This window comes from Diadema antillarum, unplaced genomic scaffold, assembly GCF_040938485.1.
Source record: "Diadema antillarum isolate AM-2024a unplaced genomic scaffold, OU_Dant_1.0 scf00000223, whole genome shotgun sequence".
NCBI lineage: Eukaryota > Metazoa > Echinodermata > Echinoidea > Diadematoida > Diadematidae > Diadema > Diadema antillarum.
In genome coordinates, this window is record NW_027271112.1 from 929793 (window position 1) to 949078 (window position 19286).

The 19286-nt window shown below is 36.4% G+C and overlaps 1 protein-coding gene across 2 annotated transcripts in view; it reads left to right on the forward strand.

Moving 5' to 3' along the window:
• LOC139724608 (nicotinate phosphoribosyltransferase-like) overlaps positions 1-18822 on the forward strand; it is a 45300-nt gene extending 26478 nt beyond the window's left edge. Inside the window, exons 8-15 of one of the 2 annotated variants that reach the window (XM_071635742.1) lie at positions 829-913; positions 3090-3125; positions 11895-11975; positions 13103-13205; positions 13995-14080; positions 16439-16510; positions 16896-17003; positions 17912-18822. In XM_071635742.1, coding sequence (XP_071491843.1) covers positions 829-913; positions 3090-3125; positions 11895-11975; positions 13103-13205; positions 13995-14080; positions 16439-16510; positions 16896-17003; positions 17912-17989 — 649 coding nt within the window. In that variant the 3' untranslated portion in view covers positions 17990-18822. The remainder of the gene's footprint in view (positions 1-828; positions 914-3089; positions 3126-11894; positions 11976-13102; positions 13206-13994; positions 14081-16438; positions 16511-16895; positions 17004-17911) is intronic. The other variant, XM_071635743.1, reaches the window with a different exon arrangement.
• The last annotated feature ends 464 nt before the right edge of the window (positions 18823-19286 follow it).

The window sequence follows — 19286 nt, forward strand, 5'->3', positions numbered from 1 at the left end:
GCTGAGGATGAATGCTCTAGCTATGAGACAAGGTACCTGAATCTTATCCAAAGAACAGTGAAGCAGTGTACATTGTAGTACAAAAGCAACTGGTCGTAACTGGCTTTACAGATTTCACATGTTGAGATAAATGTGCGACCATCTTCCATGACAAACCAGTGTTTGATTGATTGAGTGAATATTCCATTTAATAGACTTTTATTTATAGCTGTGTTTGTTGCAGGGAGGGATGTGGTTTAAGAAAGTTCTGCACTTTTGGTAAAACAAGAGACTCTGAGTTCAAATCCAACCAAACATAATACTGCCCTGGCAATCCTTAGTCCCATGTGGTTGAATACCTGGTAACAGAGGGTTAAGGCAGGGTCTATTAATTAGAGGATAGTGCCAAAACTGAAAAAGCTACCATAGATGAATGATATGATCCTTCTGTGCTGAACTACTGTACGAGCTGAAATTTTCGCGTAAAGATATTTTCGCGAATTGCTACTTGGAGGACATTTTCGCGTGTTGTTAATATCGCGGTTGCGAGGGTCTAACTGAACTTAGTTATTCGCGTGTTGTTATTTTCGCGGTTCAAAGGCGATTCGCGAAATTCGTGAAAATAAAACCACCGTGAAAATTTCAGCTCGTAGTACATGACATTGCTATGCTCCACTATACTATACAATGCTGTACTATACTGTACTGTACCGAACTATACTAATGCTATACATATTGTTGTATACTATACTAATGCTATACATATTGTAGTATACTGTACTATACTGTGCGATGTCTTGCTTATGGTACCATGCTGCACTGATCTATTCCTTGTTGTTTTACCCACAGGTTTAGCATACCTTGGTTTGAGAAGCTAATGATAGTTGCCAGTAATGATATCAATGAAGAAACTCTTCTCTCTCTCAACCAGCAGGTAAGTCATGGATTTGTTCTCTCAGTGAAATCGAATTTTGTTTTTCTACTCTTAGACTTCCTGCGGATTTGGCCAAGAAATTGGAAACTGTTTCCTAAAATTTCTTTATTATGCTTTCAGGGCATCAGGTGTCTTCTTATCACATCTAAAGTAGTAAGATCTCCCCTTTATGCAAGCAGATCTGATTTCCTTGCAATTAGATTCCTTTAATGGGAGCTCATAGTACACCAAGGTGCCTGGTTTCTGATCATTCCCCAGTTTGCCAGTGGGTCACCTCACCTTTTTGTCTGAACTACACAAAAATGCTGGACATAATTCCATTGCCCCAGCATGTTTAGGATGAGCTGACCTTTGAACTCAACGTCAGATGCTGTTTGTTTTTACACCAGAGTTCGTTGATTACAATAAGTTAGTTTTGATGAAGAAAACTATTGTCTGAGAATTCATGCATTTGAGATAGTGTATGCTGATCGTTTTTCACAGACTACTAAATTCTGCCATGAATCATTAGATTTTCCATCAAATTGGCACATCAATCCCATAAGATCCTTTAAAATCCTATACAGGTCTCAAACACTGAACCTGGTTTCTTTCATTCTTATATTAAGCAAAGTGCAGCAATTATTCAGTACCATGCCACATGCTCTCATCCACGTAAAAACCTCTTCAAATTGGCAACCAATTTTATAGTGAAGTAGATGAAAGAAACAGTGATATTGTAAGCCGCCCAATGTTTGTATGACAAATATGTTACCGCGGGTACCCTCAGAATGCCCTCTAACCTTGTATTTCCCTCTAACCTTGTATTTCCTTTCAAATTTCTCAAAATTAAGAGAGAAAATTTCAGAGCATGAAAATTGTTTTAAGTAGAGGGATTGGCATGAGAATAACTGGCCAGTTAAGATTTCAGCATTCAGTGGTTCTAAAAGCAGAAGAGAAGCTACTGTGACTGGTTGGTTGACTGTCAGTAAATCAGTAATACAGAACAGTATGGCCATCTTTGAATAATGATTATGTTGGTCACATGACCTGCCACATGACTTGTCACATGACTGGAATATCACATGACTTGTCATGTTGACCATTTAGACTTGTATGGAAGTTTTAGGATGTAAAAAATGAATATCTCCTCCATGCAGTATTTGCAAGAACGTACTGCCTTGAATTATTGTGAGGATTTTTTCCCCCAATGAATGATGGGAAATTGATAGAATTCCATAGACATACTAGGGAATGTAATCAAGTAACAACAACATCACAAAACAAAGACAGTAGATTTGCAGGTTGGTAGAATATTAATACATGATATGATGCACTGGCTTAAGACCTTTCTTGTTTTTGTACACTCATTTTGTTTATTTTACTCAATCTTATTTTTTATACTTTGCACTTGTTTCACCACCAAAATGTGACACAACTTTTGTTTTGGGTAAAATCTTGCCTAAGAGCTACTTGCAGATTAAACTGTGAAAGTTATAAAATGCTACAATCATGCTTGTTTAACATACATTGTACACCTATTAATAAAATTTTGTATTACACAGGTATGGTAAAATCAAACTAAATAATTCTCTCATATTCTTTTTTTTTAGCATCAACAATTTCAAATAAACATCTTCAAGCCAAGAAACAAACAAAAAAAAGAAAACAGAAAAGAAATGGCATGTGTCAAATCAAAATCCGCATGTTAATTCATATTCACTATGAAACAATGTCTATGTTGAATTATGTGTTTGATGTTTGTATGAATGTAAGACAAAGAATGCTTCATTTGATATCACATGGCAAGTTTTTGTGTGTTTGCACATGTTTATTTTTTTCTTGCACTTGTTGAGACATTGAATTGCCTTCTGCCCTCATTTTTCCACTTTGTAGAAATTTGTTATTAATGCAAGAACATTCGTTGTGCAGTCGTGTTTAGTGTATGATGAAATGATCCACCACAACAAGTCCTTTTCAAGTTTCACTTTGCCATTTTATTCATTGTCAACATCCACTGCAGAATAGAACTGATTTTGATTTAGCCGCATTGGCAAGGTTTAATTGTAGTCCCATAGCTTCATTATGATGTTGGGTGTTCTCATGTGTGACTGTCATAGGCTGTGTAGTATGTGAATTGATACTAACCCACTCACATGATAGTAAGCACACAAATGTCACCTACAATCCTCCCCAGATGATTACACAAACACTCTTTGACCATGGCCCTAAGGTGAGTTAGTCTTACCTCAAGACGTTTTCTCTCTATATTCCACTTGTCAGACACTCCACTCCTACACTCCATTGGTAACACCTGTTGCAAGGAGCTCTCAACCAAACTAAAAACTTTTGTTTCTCTTGAGCGCACTCTGACATTCTCCAGCTTAAAATTTCTATGAATTGCACTCTACATCCATCTCTTATATATTCACTTATTTATTTATTCATTTTTGCTTTCAGACCTAAAATGTAAGATTATTATTATTTTCATTTTAAACATTCAGTTTAAATCTTTAAAAGGGTTGACTTAGTTATTGTCTTGTTATAGCTGCTTTCTCATGTGGGGCTAATGTATTTTCTTTGTCTATTCATTCCAATGAAGAGGGCGTTCTTGTATTGACAGAGTCACATGATCAGCAACATCATCAAAAGAAGTCAAATTATTAGAGCGACAGCAAAGGATATGCTGTCAGATCTTGTTCACCAGCAATTGATGCAAATCATACATAACTTTTTTTAAATTAATTTTTAGATTTTGATTCCATCTGAGTCAGAGCATTGCAAAGTTTTCTTTTTTTAATAGAATATCAGATAAATTTTGAAGTTTCATAGCAAACATCTGGATAGTAAATTAATCCCCTCAAAAAACAAACAAATGATAAACAAACAAACACAAACAATTTGTGACAGTCAATACAAGAACAGTCCCGATGAAATCGCAAAAGTTTGTAACCGAAAATTCATCAAAACTTTGGAGGAGGTTTGTTTTTCAAACCAGCTTGCATATTGGTACCAGGAAGGAGAAAGACATCATATTCCACTTCACATTTTAGGATTCATGTCAAGGTTAATGTGTTACTGGTTTTGAAATTGTTTTATCTTATAAGGATAAAGTAAAGTAGTTGGTTTGATTGATATGGAAATGAAATTTTGACTCTAAATTGTAGAAAATATATAGCCCCCAAAAGATCAAAATTACAAATGAGTGACATTGTACCTGAGCATTAGCTCTTCAAATTACTTAATAATTGTGTTTGTCTGTGACATGTTTTTGTTCAAAATCCTTCTTTTCCCATCTTTTCATTATTCTAAAATTGTGATATGGAATGTTTTCTTCAGACTTGTTTTATTCTTTAGCTATTCTAAAACTACTCAATAACATTATCATTGTCAATAAAAGCAAAACACAATAAAAAGCTAACAAATTATGACTGTAGGTGCTAAATTTATTCTGTTTAATTTTCTATATAATAAATTTACTAGCACCTGACAGAAGTGCATTCTGACATTAGTGAATCTTAAATTCACGAACTAATTCTATTCTAATAGCCACTAATAGAATTAAGCACATACTAGCACTAGACATATCAGATTGCTTCAATAGATGAATCAGCATTTCATATATGATTGCTCTACATAGTTCATCATGATTGTTTATAACTTACCTTGAAATACGTCTAAGTATCAATTAATATTGAATACTTTGAGAGAAAATCCACCTAAAAAATAAGTTAACTTCAAAACAAAGAGAAAAATATTCCCTACAGAATGATAACAACAAAAAACAAAACAAAAATTTGGATAAGAAATAAGAGGATATGACATTTTGAAATGTATATTTGTTTTGAAAACATTTCTTGAGCAGCACTTATAAATATTCAAATCAGCGAGTTGACATTGTTTTTCTCTCACTATTTCTTATTCATGTCGTATACAAAAATAACAAAAATCCCATATTTCTGCACTATAGATATAAAATGTGCCTTAAATTCACCCAAAATAAAAATTTAGGACAGACGTTAACTCTGATATATCTTGGTATTTCATGTGTAACATATTAATGGAAAATTGTGAGGGTATGACATCATTGACTTGCTCATTTGGATATTCTTAATAAGGGCTTGTCAAGAAATGTAAATAAAAAATGACATTTCAAAATGGCATACATTGTATCTTCCTTATTTCTCATTTGATTTTTGTCATTGTGGTATCGTTCTGTGGGGAATATTTTTCTCTTTCTTTTGAAGTTTATTTTTTGGGTGGATTTCCTCTTTTAAGTTACAGTATAATCCATTTCATTCTTGGCTGAATATTTTTACATTTATCCATTTCATAAATAATCAAAGGTTATTCAACATCACTCAGTAACTAGGTAGACATGATGACATGATAGCAGACCATTTGTTGTGTTAACCTCTGCATGAAGCATTCTTAAGGCCGTGTCACACCAGCCTTGCGTGCGACTTGCAAAGAACAATTTTGACTACCCGGAGGTCCCCGTAGATGATCCGCACATGACAGTACCTAGCATGTATCTCAAAAGTAGTCGCCCGGAGGTGCGCACGCATATTTTTTTACCCGCAACCGTGTTTAGGCCCTGTCACACCTTTCCGGGCAAGCTACTCGGGCTTGTTACGTGTAGGGATTTTCTGGCATACCGGACATTCCTGAGGGCGGAAAAGGATTTGTGCGAGTCAGTGCATGTGTCTTACTTGCTGGACGCGTTTAACTTGCAAGTATACTGTGTGACCTTTGTACCAGTCGCGTGGGGGCTGACAACTCAGTGAAGGAATTCCTCTGATGGAATGGCTGAAATCTCACAGAATTTCATTATCTTGGCTGCATATGGGACTGCGAAGTACCTGCGTGGGAATTGCCTGGGAAGTACTGCCGCTAAGGGTCTCCTACTGGCGTTCTGCGTGGACCTCTACGGGCATTCCCGCGACTCACCCGGAAAAAGTTTTGGTCATGCTCAAAACTTGGCTGCAGTTAAATCGGACTTGCGTGAGCACCTCCACCGGGCAACTACGCGCTAGATACTGTCAGGTGCGGACCAACTGCGGAGAGCTCCGGGGAGTAAATTTGTTTCCCCGCAAGTCAAGCCGCAGAAGTTCCCCCGTACGGTATGACAAGGCATGAATGAAAATTGCAAACATTCTTGTTCGCCCGCTGAAAATCTTTTACGTGCTGGAAACTACCTCCCCGCCACAAGCCCGCATAGCTTGCCCGGAATGGTGTGACACAGCCTTTAGGAATGTTCTTCCATGGGGGAACATACCTCATGTCAGCAAATGATAAATGGCGTAAGGGGCATGATGGTAGTATAATGTTTTAATACACTTAACACATGTGGCGCACACACATATGCTTAAAAGGCAAGTTCACCTTCATAAACATAAGGATTGAGAGAATGTACCAATATTAGTAGAACACATCATTGAAAGTTTGAGGAAAATCGGACAATCCGTTCAAAAGTTATGAATTTTTGAAGTTTTTGTACAGTAACCGCTGGTTGAGAAGACTACTGCAGTGTGTGAAAAACTTAGATGTCACATGCGTACAACAATATAAGGAAAATATAAAGAGAATTTCACAAAATTTCATCTTATGAAAAAAGTACACATTCCCTCGACTCGTTACCGACAAATGTTATGGGTAATATTATTACCCCTGCCTTTAGAAAGAGGCAAGTCAGGTGCTCTTTTATTATGCGAAAAAAGTGAAAATATGTTGAATTTTCTTTATATTTTCTTTATACTGTTGTACGCATATGACTCACAAGCTGTAGTAGTCTCCTCATCCAGCGGTTCCAAAACAAAAATTTTAAAAATTCATAACTTTTGCATCGATTGTCCAATTTTCCTCAAACTTTCACTGATGTGTTCTACTAATATTGTTGCATTCTCTCAATCCTTATGTTTATGAAGGTGAACTTGTCCTTTAAGCTGTATACACTCAAATCTCACATGTTTCACAAGGCATTCAATTGCTAACTCTCTTGGAAGAGTCTGCACTTTTAAATGTTTCTATAACATATGGCAATTACAAATGCTGTGGATCATCCTCATCATCATCACCAGACACTATTTGTAGGTTAGCATTGCTAGTAGCTTTGGGCTTGTTGGTGATGCTGCAAAAAGTGGCCTCGTGAAAATTTTCAAGTTATAAGGCATACGTAACAAGCAACATGCCTCAACTAATGCATATCATATAAACCGACAATGGCTCTTATTGGAGAACTCTCAGAATATTCTAACCTCAGACTTGTAAATGCTGTTTTTTGTCCCCGCCGAACGAGTTCGAGCAGGGGACTATGAAACGGGCTCCGTACGTGTGTGTGTCCGTGTGTCCGTCCGTCTGTCCGTCCGTGTGTCCGTGTGTCCGTGTGTGCGTCCGTGTGTGATCAAAATCTTCAATTTGCTACTTCTCTGTCATTTATGAGCCAATTTTGATTCTGTTTGCTTTATATGATAGCACTACATGGGAGCTTTGAAACTTCTACACAGAATTTCAGTCGTGACCTTTGACCTTGACCTTTGACCTATATTGTACATTTTGCTACAAAATGCTACTCCTTCGCCATTTCTAACCCGATTTCGATTCCGTTTGCTTTATGTGATGGCACTAGGTGAGGGCTTCAAAACTTCTACACAGAATTTTGACCTTTGACTTCTTTGACCTTTGACCTTGATTTTTTGACCTATATTGTACATTTTGCTACAAAATGCTACTCCTTCGCCATTTCTAACCCGATTTCGATTCCGTTTGCTTTATGTGATGGCACTAGGTGAGGGCTTCAAAACTTCTACACAGAATTTTGACCTTTGACTTCTTTGACCTTTGACCTTGATTTTTGACCTATATTGTACATTTTGCTACGAAATGCTACTCCTTCGCCATTTTTAACCCGATTTCGATTCCGTTTGCTTTATATGATGGCACTAGTTGAGGGCTTCAAAACTTCTACACAGAATTTTGACCTTTGACTTCTTTGACCTTTGACCTTGATTTTTGACCTATATTGTGCATTTTGCTACAGAATGCTACTCCTTCGCCATTTCTAACCCGATTTCGATTCCGTTTGCTTTATGTGATAGCACTAGGTGAGGGCTTCAAAACTTCTACACAGAATTTTGACCTTTGTCTTCTTTGACCTTTGACCTTGATTTTTGACCTATATTGTACATTGGCTACAAAATGCTACTCCTTCGCCATTTCTAACCCAATTTCGATTCCATTTGCTTTATGTGATGGCACTAGGTGAGGGCTTCAAAACTTCTACACAGAATTTTGACCTTTGACTTCTTTGACCTTTGACCTTGATTTTTTACCTATATTGCACATTTTGTTACAAAATGCTACTTCCGGCGGGGACATATGTTACGCACCGCGTAATTTCTACTTTTCCTTGTTTGGAAGGTAATAAAGTCCATCAAACCATTTTAGACTTTTCAGAAGTTAAAAATAATTATTGTCTGTGTTCCTTCCCACAAAATTCATCAGTCATATCATATTTTGGTGAAATAATTCATCCACATCATCAATATTGAGCCAACACATCCAATACACACAATAACTAATTGTTGTAACCTTTTAAAGTTAGAGAATAGTGGGAGTGTTGATTACTAAAATATCACCATTGGTAACAAAAACATAACAAACTAGTTTTTAGCACAACAATAAGAATGTCTCTCTCTTATAGCCACTATAGCATGCCAGGGTTTTCATGCCATCTATCAGGGAATTCATTTTGTAAGCTGTTATCAAATAAAATGCATGTTATTTGGTGAGATTATTTTCTAGCATTTTTCTAACCATAGCATGCCATGCCTTTCATGTCATATGAAGGGGATTTGTATTTTGAACAGCCATGAATTCAAATATGTGATAAATTGGAGATTATTCTTTACATCATACCAATCTCATTGCATACTCATATCAGTCTCATTGCATTATATTCATACCAACTCTTTGCATATTCATATCAATCTCATTGCATATATATATATATACCAATCACACTTGCATACTTTATTTGTGTGTGATCTTGTGTCTGTGTGTCTGAGTGTACACCTATTTTTCCTAGTCCTTTCAATGTACTGTATATTTATATTCTTTCGTTTGAATCATTTTATTACTGCATTCTTCTTTATATTTCTCCTGCAGTCTGTTAGAATAGCGTCATTGTAAATTGTGTCATTGTTGTCATATCATATTGTTATAGAAGTTGTAATGGTTGGGTAAATTCTTTTAGAATATTGTGTTTCTTCTTTAATTTCTTATTTCTCATTTTTTAAGTGCTATCAACATCAGTGCATTACATAAGTTTAATTCCTTGAATAAGGTACCCAATAAATTTGTGACATGCTTATTTTGGCAATGAAATAAGGATACAGCTTTTTGTTGGACATACATGGAAAATTATTAGATAAAAAGCATATTTAGTAAATCCCTTCAAAAGTGAGTGAAAATGGATATCATAAACTAAAAATTAAGCATGTCCGCATACAAAATAGCAGTGGTATGGGGAAAAACACGGTTCCGTGGAAAGCCTGACACCGCGTATGTGACAAAATGTAAAGTAATCTGGCAATGTTCACTGTCATCATACCTGGGGTGTTTCATAAAGCTGTTCGTAAAGTTACGAACGACTTACGAGCGACTGGTGATCAGTTCTTGTACTGAATTATAGAAATTCTGATAAGTATAGCACATCAGATCTGATCACCAGTCGCTCGTAAGTTGTTCGTAACTTTACGAACAGCTTTATGAAACGGGGCCCTGTTCCTGCTGTTCTTGTGAGAGTGTGAGATAAAATCATGAACAATGAAAATACGTAATGTAAGTTGATAATTTTAGCATAGGAGAGGGAGAAGGATAACAAGAAATTAAAAGGGCAATATTGGTAGAAGTAGTAGTAGTAGTAGTAGGAGTAGTAGTAGTAGTAGTAGTAGTAGTAGTAGTAGGAGTAGTAGTAGTAGTAGTAGTAGTAGTAGTAGTAGTAGTAGTTATAGTATTAGGATGTGTTGTACAATGTAGTAGAGGTAGTAGAAGTACCTAGTTAGTAGATGTACAAGTAGCACTTTGTAGAGGTTTAAAAGATTTGTAATGAATTATCGATAACAATGAAAATGTAAGTTGATATTTCTATCATGAAAGAAGAGGGAGAATATTAACAAGAATTGAAAGTGGTGAAACTTACAGTAGTTTAATAGTAGTAGTAGTAGTAGTACTAAATAGTAAAAGTAGTAGTGGTAGTAGGGAAATACCAGTAGTGTTAGCAGAAGTGGTAATAATTCTTGATAGAAATATTTAGTAGTTGTTGAGGCAGTAGTTGTAGTATTAGTTGTGGTGGTAGAAGACTAAGGTTGACATTTGTGTAACTATGTTATCATAATGTTATAGTATGCACAACAATCATGAGATTGCTGCCTCATAATTCTGTGGTACACTCTGTACATTGCATATATTCATCATACCTCATCCCTTTCTGGTCAGCTGTTCAATAGACTGGTTTGCAATCATAGTCAACTCAGAGAGATAGCTTTATAACAAACTTTGCTTTGACAACTAGATACCTTGACCAAAGCTTGCCTAACGGTGCAACAACTAATGCATGCAACCCAGATTTTAATTATTTGAATTTATTGAATAAGTACAGATGGGTAAAATAGTTCAATGCCATTAATATTGATAATCATATATCATATGGGGAAGGCATCTATTAGTTTGATTGCATTTAGTAAACTGGCCTATTTCTGGTGTATGACACTGTAAAAACGATTTATAGGATAACCTCGTTATAATGAGGACCTACAAACCATGATGATTACCTTGTTATATCAGGTTTCTCACTATATCAGGGTACAAGAACAAAGAAATAGAAACAGTTAGGACCTGTAAAACACCTTGTTATAAGAGGGTTTAGTTATATCTGATTTCTTTATAATGAGGTTCCATGACTGTATTACATGCTGACACCAAATATTTGTCTGTTGTTACAGTGTAAATCACAAAGGACCTTCATATATATCTTTAACTAGTGATGGGTAATGTTCACTCGGGTGTGGCTTCATCTGCTTTGTGTGAGAGCAACCAAATTTTCTGCTCAACAAAGCATGCCAGACTTGTTTACCAGACTTTTACAGTCCACTTTAGATGACTTTTGTTTACAGTTATTGATGGAGGCAACCAGAGGGATAAAAAACAGAAATGATTACAAAATGGCAAACAAATCTGTAGAGAGAAGAAATCAATAGTGATTAATTGGCTGGTTCACTGAGTCCAAGATCTATGCTACATTCGTGTACATGTATGTATTTTGGTATGTCTTGGGCTAAGGCCCTGTTCCCAGTATATGTAATTACATGTATTAGATTGTAGATTCTGCATAGAATATACTGTACCATTTGTCCCCCCAAAATTACAACGGGACCCTCCGCAATGATAACTTTAAAAATAGTGAGTCAATCCATATACAATTTCAGGGTATGAAACTATAACTTAGTACCCATATCATGCTAAAGCACCCCATCCGATTTGCTTCAGTGGTCAAAGAGAAATGAGGATTTTTGTAGCGCATGTCAGGAATCCCTTCTCTCCAAGTTCTGTCCATTGTGTTCACACATCAATACACAGTTCCAAGAGCACCCAAGTGCTAAACTTGGAAGAATCACATCCATGACATGCTTCACAACGATTCACATTTCTCTGTGATCACTTTAACCCACTTGAATGAGGTTTTCTGTACAATATAGCTATATGTCATATTTTAAAATCCTGAATAGCATTTAAACAATTTGATCATATTGGAAGTTATCAACATGATAATCAGGTTGTAATTTTTGGTACATACTGTATTAGTTTGTAGATTCCACATAGAATGTATGTACATATGATTTTCAATTCAGTCACAGCTCTTTATCGTACTGTTGTATGTATGAATCATACGAAGTGTATTTTCTGCCTAACCAGTCAATATTTCTCATCCAATCCTCAACAGGGTCATGGTATTGATGCGTACGGCATAGGAACACATCTTGTTACCTGTCAGCGGCAACCCAACCTAGGAGGTGTCTGTAAGGTAGCTTATAGTATAAAACAAATCAAGAAAATTCTGCAGAGGTTGAGAGCTGTGCATCAATATCTCAAAGATATCAAATGCTACATTATTTTAGTTTCTTGAGAGGGATCCAACAGAGATTCAATGATGAGTAAATTGTTTTAAGATTGGAAGGGGAAAATCAATAAATGTTTCAGGGGAATGAATACATTAAAGGGATTGTATGGTTTTGGTTTAGACCTATCTTCAGGTTTCTAACAATATTTGGTGAGATAATGAGAAACCTCTTATGAAATATGGAGGAGCATGTAATTCCATGAGGAATTCAACATTTAATTGTTTAAAATTGGTTTTGAAATGGCTGAGATATCCAAAACAGAGCGATTCTAGTAAAAGGTGGGACCTACAGTACCGGTACCTTTTATTATGATCGCTTTGTTTTACCATGGTTTTACTTTGTTTTTGGATGTCTCAGCTATTCCAAAATCAATTTTCTTCAAATAAACTTTGAATTCCTCTTAGAGTGGTATGCTCTGTACTTTTTCATAAGTGTTTTCTTGGTATCTCGAAAAAAGTTAAAAGCCCAATTCTTATCTCCACCAATACTGTACCATGCCTTTAGAGCTTTAGCTTATACTAAACCACATCCTTCAAGTTATCACTCCTGTAACTTTGGGAAGATCATGTGATTGCAGGGAAGTATAAAAGATCATTCCACCTTGAAAAACATTCTTGAAGTATTGCATTGCAAATCTAGATCAGAGTTAAATATGAAGTACAAGTACTATCAGGTATTATATTCAAATTTAAAATGTCCATAAAGCACACAGTTTGTATAACATGATCCATATTTCCTATTTCTTCATTCTGTGAATCGAAAAATTATCTGAATATGAAAATATAGTAGTCCAAACCCCTGACCATTGTTATTTTCTCCAGTTGGATATCTTTTGGTAGGAAAATAGGTAATTATGGATCACATACACTATTGGGTAAACATGTTCACAAGTAGTGTTTTCATGTTAGTACAACCCCCACCCCCCTTGAAACAAAGAAAACACTACAACAAGCAAACAACACCAAATAATAACAAATATCCACACAAACCCAAAAGAAAACAGTTAAACCCTGGATTTTGATTCTCTCAGCTTGTACAGATCAACGGTGTTTCCAGAATCAAGCTGAGCCAAGACGTGTCAAAGGTTACCATTCCAGGTCGCAAGGTCGTTTATCGCTTGTTCAACAGTGATGGTACGTGTACCTAAAGCTGTCATTTCAATGTGACTTACAAGTTTGTATGACTGCTAGCACATCATCAGTGGGAAGTTTGAATAAAGCAGATTTTGGAACTGCTTTTTTCCATTTCCATTTAATGAATGTTGTTCCTGATAAAAGCTTAAGTAAGGTTGGCCAAACTTAACTAATTCATGCATGCAAACTGGATTCCAAGAATGATAATTTACATTGTATGAATGATTGTTTAGTGTCCATTATCACGAGGCATGGTGGAGAAAAACATGTAATTTATGGTTTTTGATTCAACAATCTATTGTGATGAATTGATGACAATAATAGTCCCTTTGTCCTTTTCATTATAAACAAATATCCTTTTGGGTATTAGACACTGTTGCAAATATGGGCAATCTTATCAGCCGTTGTCAGCAACAAAAACAACAAAAAATGTATTTTTGTTTATGCCACAAGTACTTGACATGTAAGTTAAATGAAAATATTTTCCTGTCTGTTGTAAAGCTAGTGACAAATTTGACACTATTTTTTTTTCATGGTACTTTTTTAATCTCAAAGATCATGTTATGTCACTCTGTGTATTGGTGAATTCCGAAATTTTACTTTCTCATGGGGTTAGTGGACCTTTTGTATAATGTTACTCTCTGGGCATTGTGAATCACTGAAAGTAAAAATGATGAAATGTATGATACAGACCTTGTGCTATTGTCCATATCATGTGTTTCTGAAAGCACAAGTCATGTGACTATGGTTTTTGACCAATCAGTAACGAGAGATTTGTGACCCCCACAGGTCACGCCCTCATTGACCTCATGCAGCAGTCAGAGGAGGAGCCCCCGAAGCCCTTGGAGAGAGTTCTCTGCAGACACCCCTTTGAGGTGAGACCTTTGACCTTTGACCCTCAGCCTGACCCTCAATCTCTGCTCTTTTCATTCTTCTTGGTTAACAAGAGTGACAATTGTTTATACAGTGCCTTTTCACCACAGCAGTGTATAAGATATGATAAGACTTCTGCCTGATAGCCAGCTATGGTTCTGATCCCTTAAAGGTGCATGGTCCCCGTGTTTTAGTCAAATGAGTACGCGGGCGCACGGCGCAAGTTTCCTATAGAGACCTACGCTATCGACTTCTCTTTGGCGCTTACGCTTTGGCCCACTTTCCCGAGTCCGAAGAAGTCTGATTCACTGTAGTCAGTGGTCCGATCACAGTTCGGCTCGTGATTCGGCTGAGGGGGATGACAGCTTTAGCAAACTTCTTTTGTGATGTCATAATAACAAGCACATATGCACGCACCCTGGCATTACTACAGACTGCGCGATGCGCAGAGAAGACAACAAAGGCAACGTTACTTAGCAACACCTACGCACTTTACTCTTGATGACAGCTCTACTTCGGTAATCTTCGGCAGTATTATCAACAGCGCCATCTACACTACCGGGACTATGCCCCTTTAAACCACCGGGTACCTGAGTGAATATGATGCCTTTATAACAATTTGCAGGTTGTGGGTTCAGATCCCACCTGAGTTGATATCCATGGACCTACTACACACATGGACTATGAACGGAGGTCTTTCTTTGATCCAACCTGCATCACTGCCACCTGATTATGTGCATCTTGATGAGTACATTCAGATGTTTGGACAATGACCATTGTGTAATTGTTCATCGCCACTGACAAAAGAACCGTTTCCCTCATTTCGGTTTTATTTCGCTGAGGTGCCTTATCAGACTTCACTGCCTTTTGACAATCCACAATGATGGGGAGCAGCAAATCTCAAATCATGCCAAATTTTCATGTCACAAAATTAGTAAATACTGAAGTGGACGCGTATGTATCTTTGCTTAATGGTAAGACATACATGTCGTCTACCATTACTGTCCATGTTCACTCTGAAACGTGCAAAAAATGGGAAAATTAGATTACAAGTTTCAACCAACCTGCCGAAATACTTTGCTGTCTCTCATAAAGTACATGTATTTCGCAAATGAAATTAACTGAGCGATGATTTTCCAATGTATACTGCAACTGCACATGCATTTTTCTTGATTTAAGAGAGTTATCACCTTCTGCACATGTAGTTTTTAGATATCTGATCTTACAGCGCCGTCTTTGGCCAGGCTGGCTGGCGGTGATGCACGATGAGATCAAAGCAGGAAAGCATCTTTAAAATATTAAATACATTTAGAATCTTTAATATTGTGACACTTTTCACAGAAACAGGTGTTTGAATTGATAAATGAGTGATGTACATGTATATCCATGTGTAGTAGGTCCATGGTAAGTCGCACTTGTACTTTGCTGTACACAAACCTCTTGCTACACTCCAACTTTTGCTACACTGATGGATCTAGACCTGATATCTTCTTTTCCAGCTCCACTCACATGTGATGTGTTGCCATGACAACAAGATGTGTGCAAAAGTAGACAATGTATTTCAAGTGATTTTAAAGGACAAGTTCACCTTCATAAAGATAAGGATTGAGAGAATGTAGCAATATTAGTAGAACACATCATTGAAAGTTTGAGGAAAATCAGACAATCCGTTCAAAAGTTATGAATTTTTGAAGTTTTTGTGCAGTACCCGCTGGATGAGAAGACTACTGCAGTGTATGAATAACTTAGATGTCACATGCGTACAACAATATAAGGAAAATATAAAGAGAATTTCACAAAATTCCATCTTCTGAAAAAAGTACACATTCCCCTGACTTGTTACCGACAAATGTTATGGGTAATATTATTCCCCCTGCCTTTAGAAAGAGGCAAGTCAAGTGCTCTTTTATTATGCGAAAAAAGTGAAAATATGTTGAATTTTCTTTTACATTTTCTTTATACTGTTGTACGCATATGACTCACAAGCTGTAGTAGTCTCCTCATCCAGCAGTTCCAACACAAAAATTTTAAAAATTCATAACTTTTGCATCGATTGTCCAATTTTCCTCAAACTTTCACTGATGTGTTCTACTAATATTGTTGCATTTTCTCAATCCTTATGTTTATGAAGGTGAACTTGTCCTTTAAGTGATTTTAAGTGATCACTGAATTCCAAGGCCTAAAACTTTCCCAAGATCTTCTTACCAGTCATATGCCATTTTGAAACATAGTGCTCCAACAGATTCTTATGTGCTTTTCTTTTTCTGTTTTCTTGTTGTATTTGTACTGCTCATCAAAGTCCAATGTGTTCTCTGTTTTGTTCCGTTGTGTTTTTTGCATGAAAATCAACAATGACCCAGGAATCAAAGAGGGCCTATGTGAAAGCGGGACGAGTGGAACTACTTCACAAACTATTCATGAAGAATGGGGAGGTAAAATATTTTTCCATCTCTAATCTCTATCTCGTAATCATAATTTTAATAATTCTATGAGAAATGAAAAATATATGACATGAAAAAACATGTGAAAAGTCATTAGAAATTGCAAGACACATTTTTCTTCTTCCTTCTAACAACTGTACACTTTTACTGTCCTGTATTACTTGCGACAATTTCGAACAGGTAAAGGAAGGTAACTACTTTGAGTTTGTACTCAAACAAGCCAAGAGCAGTTTGCAGATAAAAAGTTTGTTCACTCTGAAGTATCAGAAAAAATAATTTCTGTTATTATTAGAACTAGACTGACTATGTGTCCAATGCTAGCCTAGTATAATAAATACATTCTTTTGACATGAATCAACCCTGTCCACCAACTCAGATCTGCCAAACATTGCCTACTTTGGAGGAGGCCAAGAAGAGAGTGCAAGAGTCACTAGAATCTCTGCGTCATGACCACAAGAGGGCGCTAAATCCAACTCCATACAAGGTGAGTTCACGAATGAAGGCCTCAAATGCCTAAAAGGAAATTTGAAAGAAATTTAAGTTAATCATGTAAGCTGCAAAATAATGATACAAAATTGTGACATTTGTGAAAAGTGGAAACTTGAGGGTGATTATATGGCCCTCATTGTCTGTTGAAAATTCAGTTTTTGTTGTAAATAAATCCTGTCTTCTCTCAGCCTCAATTTTCCACACTTCCTGTTCTTGTTTTGCATGTGGCTAATATAATAATATCCAGACCTGGCCATCATGAAAATAAGGCAGACCCACTGCGATTTAGCAAACAGTCCTAGACATACCTTAAGCCTACCGTGATTCCACAGAGATTAAGGAAGGTTAATTTATCCTTTATACATTAACAGCTTCTTTCAGATTAGAAGTCCTGATTAGCAAGCAAAGCACACTGGATTATTAAAGCCAGACACATACTTTTAGCTCTTAACCAAGGCATAACACCATGCGATGTACATCAGGACACCTCGTTGATTTCATTTCAGTTCAGGGCAGTATTATGAACAAAATTTATCCATAAAGGACGACACCCTTTTTCTTTTATACAAGTTAACAATTAGAATCATTAAATTTTCTGCATGGAACTTTGATACCAGACTTAACACCGCCACCATAATCATTCATGACTTGATATCTCTGATGTATGTATCTGTTCTTAACATGGGTATTCCAAAACTTGTATGGGATTGTCCAGCAAACCAGTAGTTTTCACAATAAGTTTTAGGCATATTTTAAGTGTTACTAGAGTTTTGGTCAGGATGAATCTTGTGAGGAAAGAAAAGCATTGTACAGAATACTATGATTTAAGGAAAGATGAAGAATTCTATCAGTATCGTGACAAACCAAATTTTGTTCTTTCCTGTCTTTTTCTGTCCTGTGTAGGTGTCAGTCAGCAACGCCTTGTATCACTTCCTCCATGACCTGTGGTTGGCCAATGCACCCATTGGTGAACTCTCCTAGCTGGCTCAATCTGATGTCAAATGGTGTGGGTCAAAGGTCAAAGGTCATTGGATGTATCCATTCAAATTTTGTTGGATATTAAAGTAGTTGTTCTGTTGATTGACATGTTTATTATTTACCAGGGATTAGATCTGCAAGGCTGAACAGTTTATTCAGGCTCAATTTCTTGTGACTTGTCGTGTTGCAAGGTTCCATTCTGCAGACCAAATGTAATTTCCCTTTCATATTTCTTGTTTTACCCATGCACTGCACCATTTCATTTTCTTGTAAAAGTATGTCGAATGTCAGTAAAGGAGTTCATGGTTTTCACATGTAAGAAAAGTCAATGCCATGTGCTCCAGAATGGCTTCTCTGTCTTTATGTATCTAAGTGCCCCAAGCCGTCATGTGGACTGTCTTGATATGTGTAAATGCATCAATTAACCCATTCCGTATGGGAACTTGGTGGTCTGTGTATGAAGTCTATGGGGATTTCAAAATTCAGTGTGGAACAGGTTAAATGAAATATTTTGACTTGTGATGAAGAAAAATGCACAAGTACAATGTGAAAAGAAGTGTTTTGCATTATGGTTAACAAGTCAAGGCCTATTGGTAGACTGGGAGGATTATCAGATATTACTTTGATGCCACACATGATTAGACAGAGCCACAAAGGATGTGGTATAGGACTAGGGTTGATGAGGCATGAAAGACTATCTAACTCTGCCATGGCTGTGTAGGAAGTCTTTATTAGTAAGGTTTTAATTGGCTGTAAATTTTAGCAGTTTCCAGTTTCTTTCCCATAACTATTTTCAGAGGAGTATATTGCAACTTCTTTTGCTGACCTGTGAATGATCAGAGGTTGATTTTAGTTGAGTAGATATGCAAAATCCAACCAAAGCTATTAGCAGGGTTAGAGGTTACTTGTCTTTCTTTCAGTTTTTTGTTGTTCTTCGTGGTAAAGTGTACAGGTGGCCCCCTATTATAAAGTTTACTTGACCAACAGATTTCTTTGGTTATGTTCAAATTTCATTATAGCTGCAAAAGAAAGTGTATAAACATATGCTATTGATAGATCTTTTTATCAAGTGTCACCCTCTGTACAAATGTATAATTTTGTAAGATCGCAACTGCTGATCTGAATTTTTAACAAATGTATTGGAAAAAGGAACCAGTGGGAATGGAACTTGTCATCTAGTACAACATATATATGTAAACATATATGTAGATAACAATACTCTTGGATCTGAATTTTTACTTTGCTGTTATGAGGGTTTTGTTATTTTGGTAGAACACTATATCTAAGAGTCCCAGTCTCT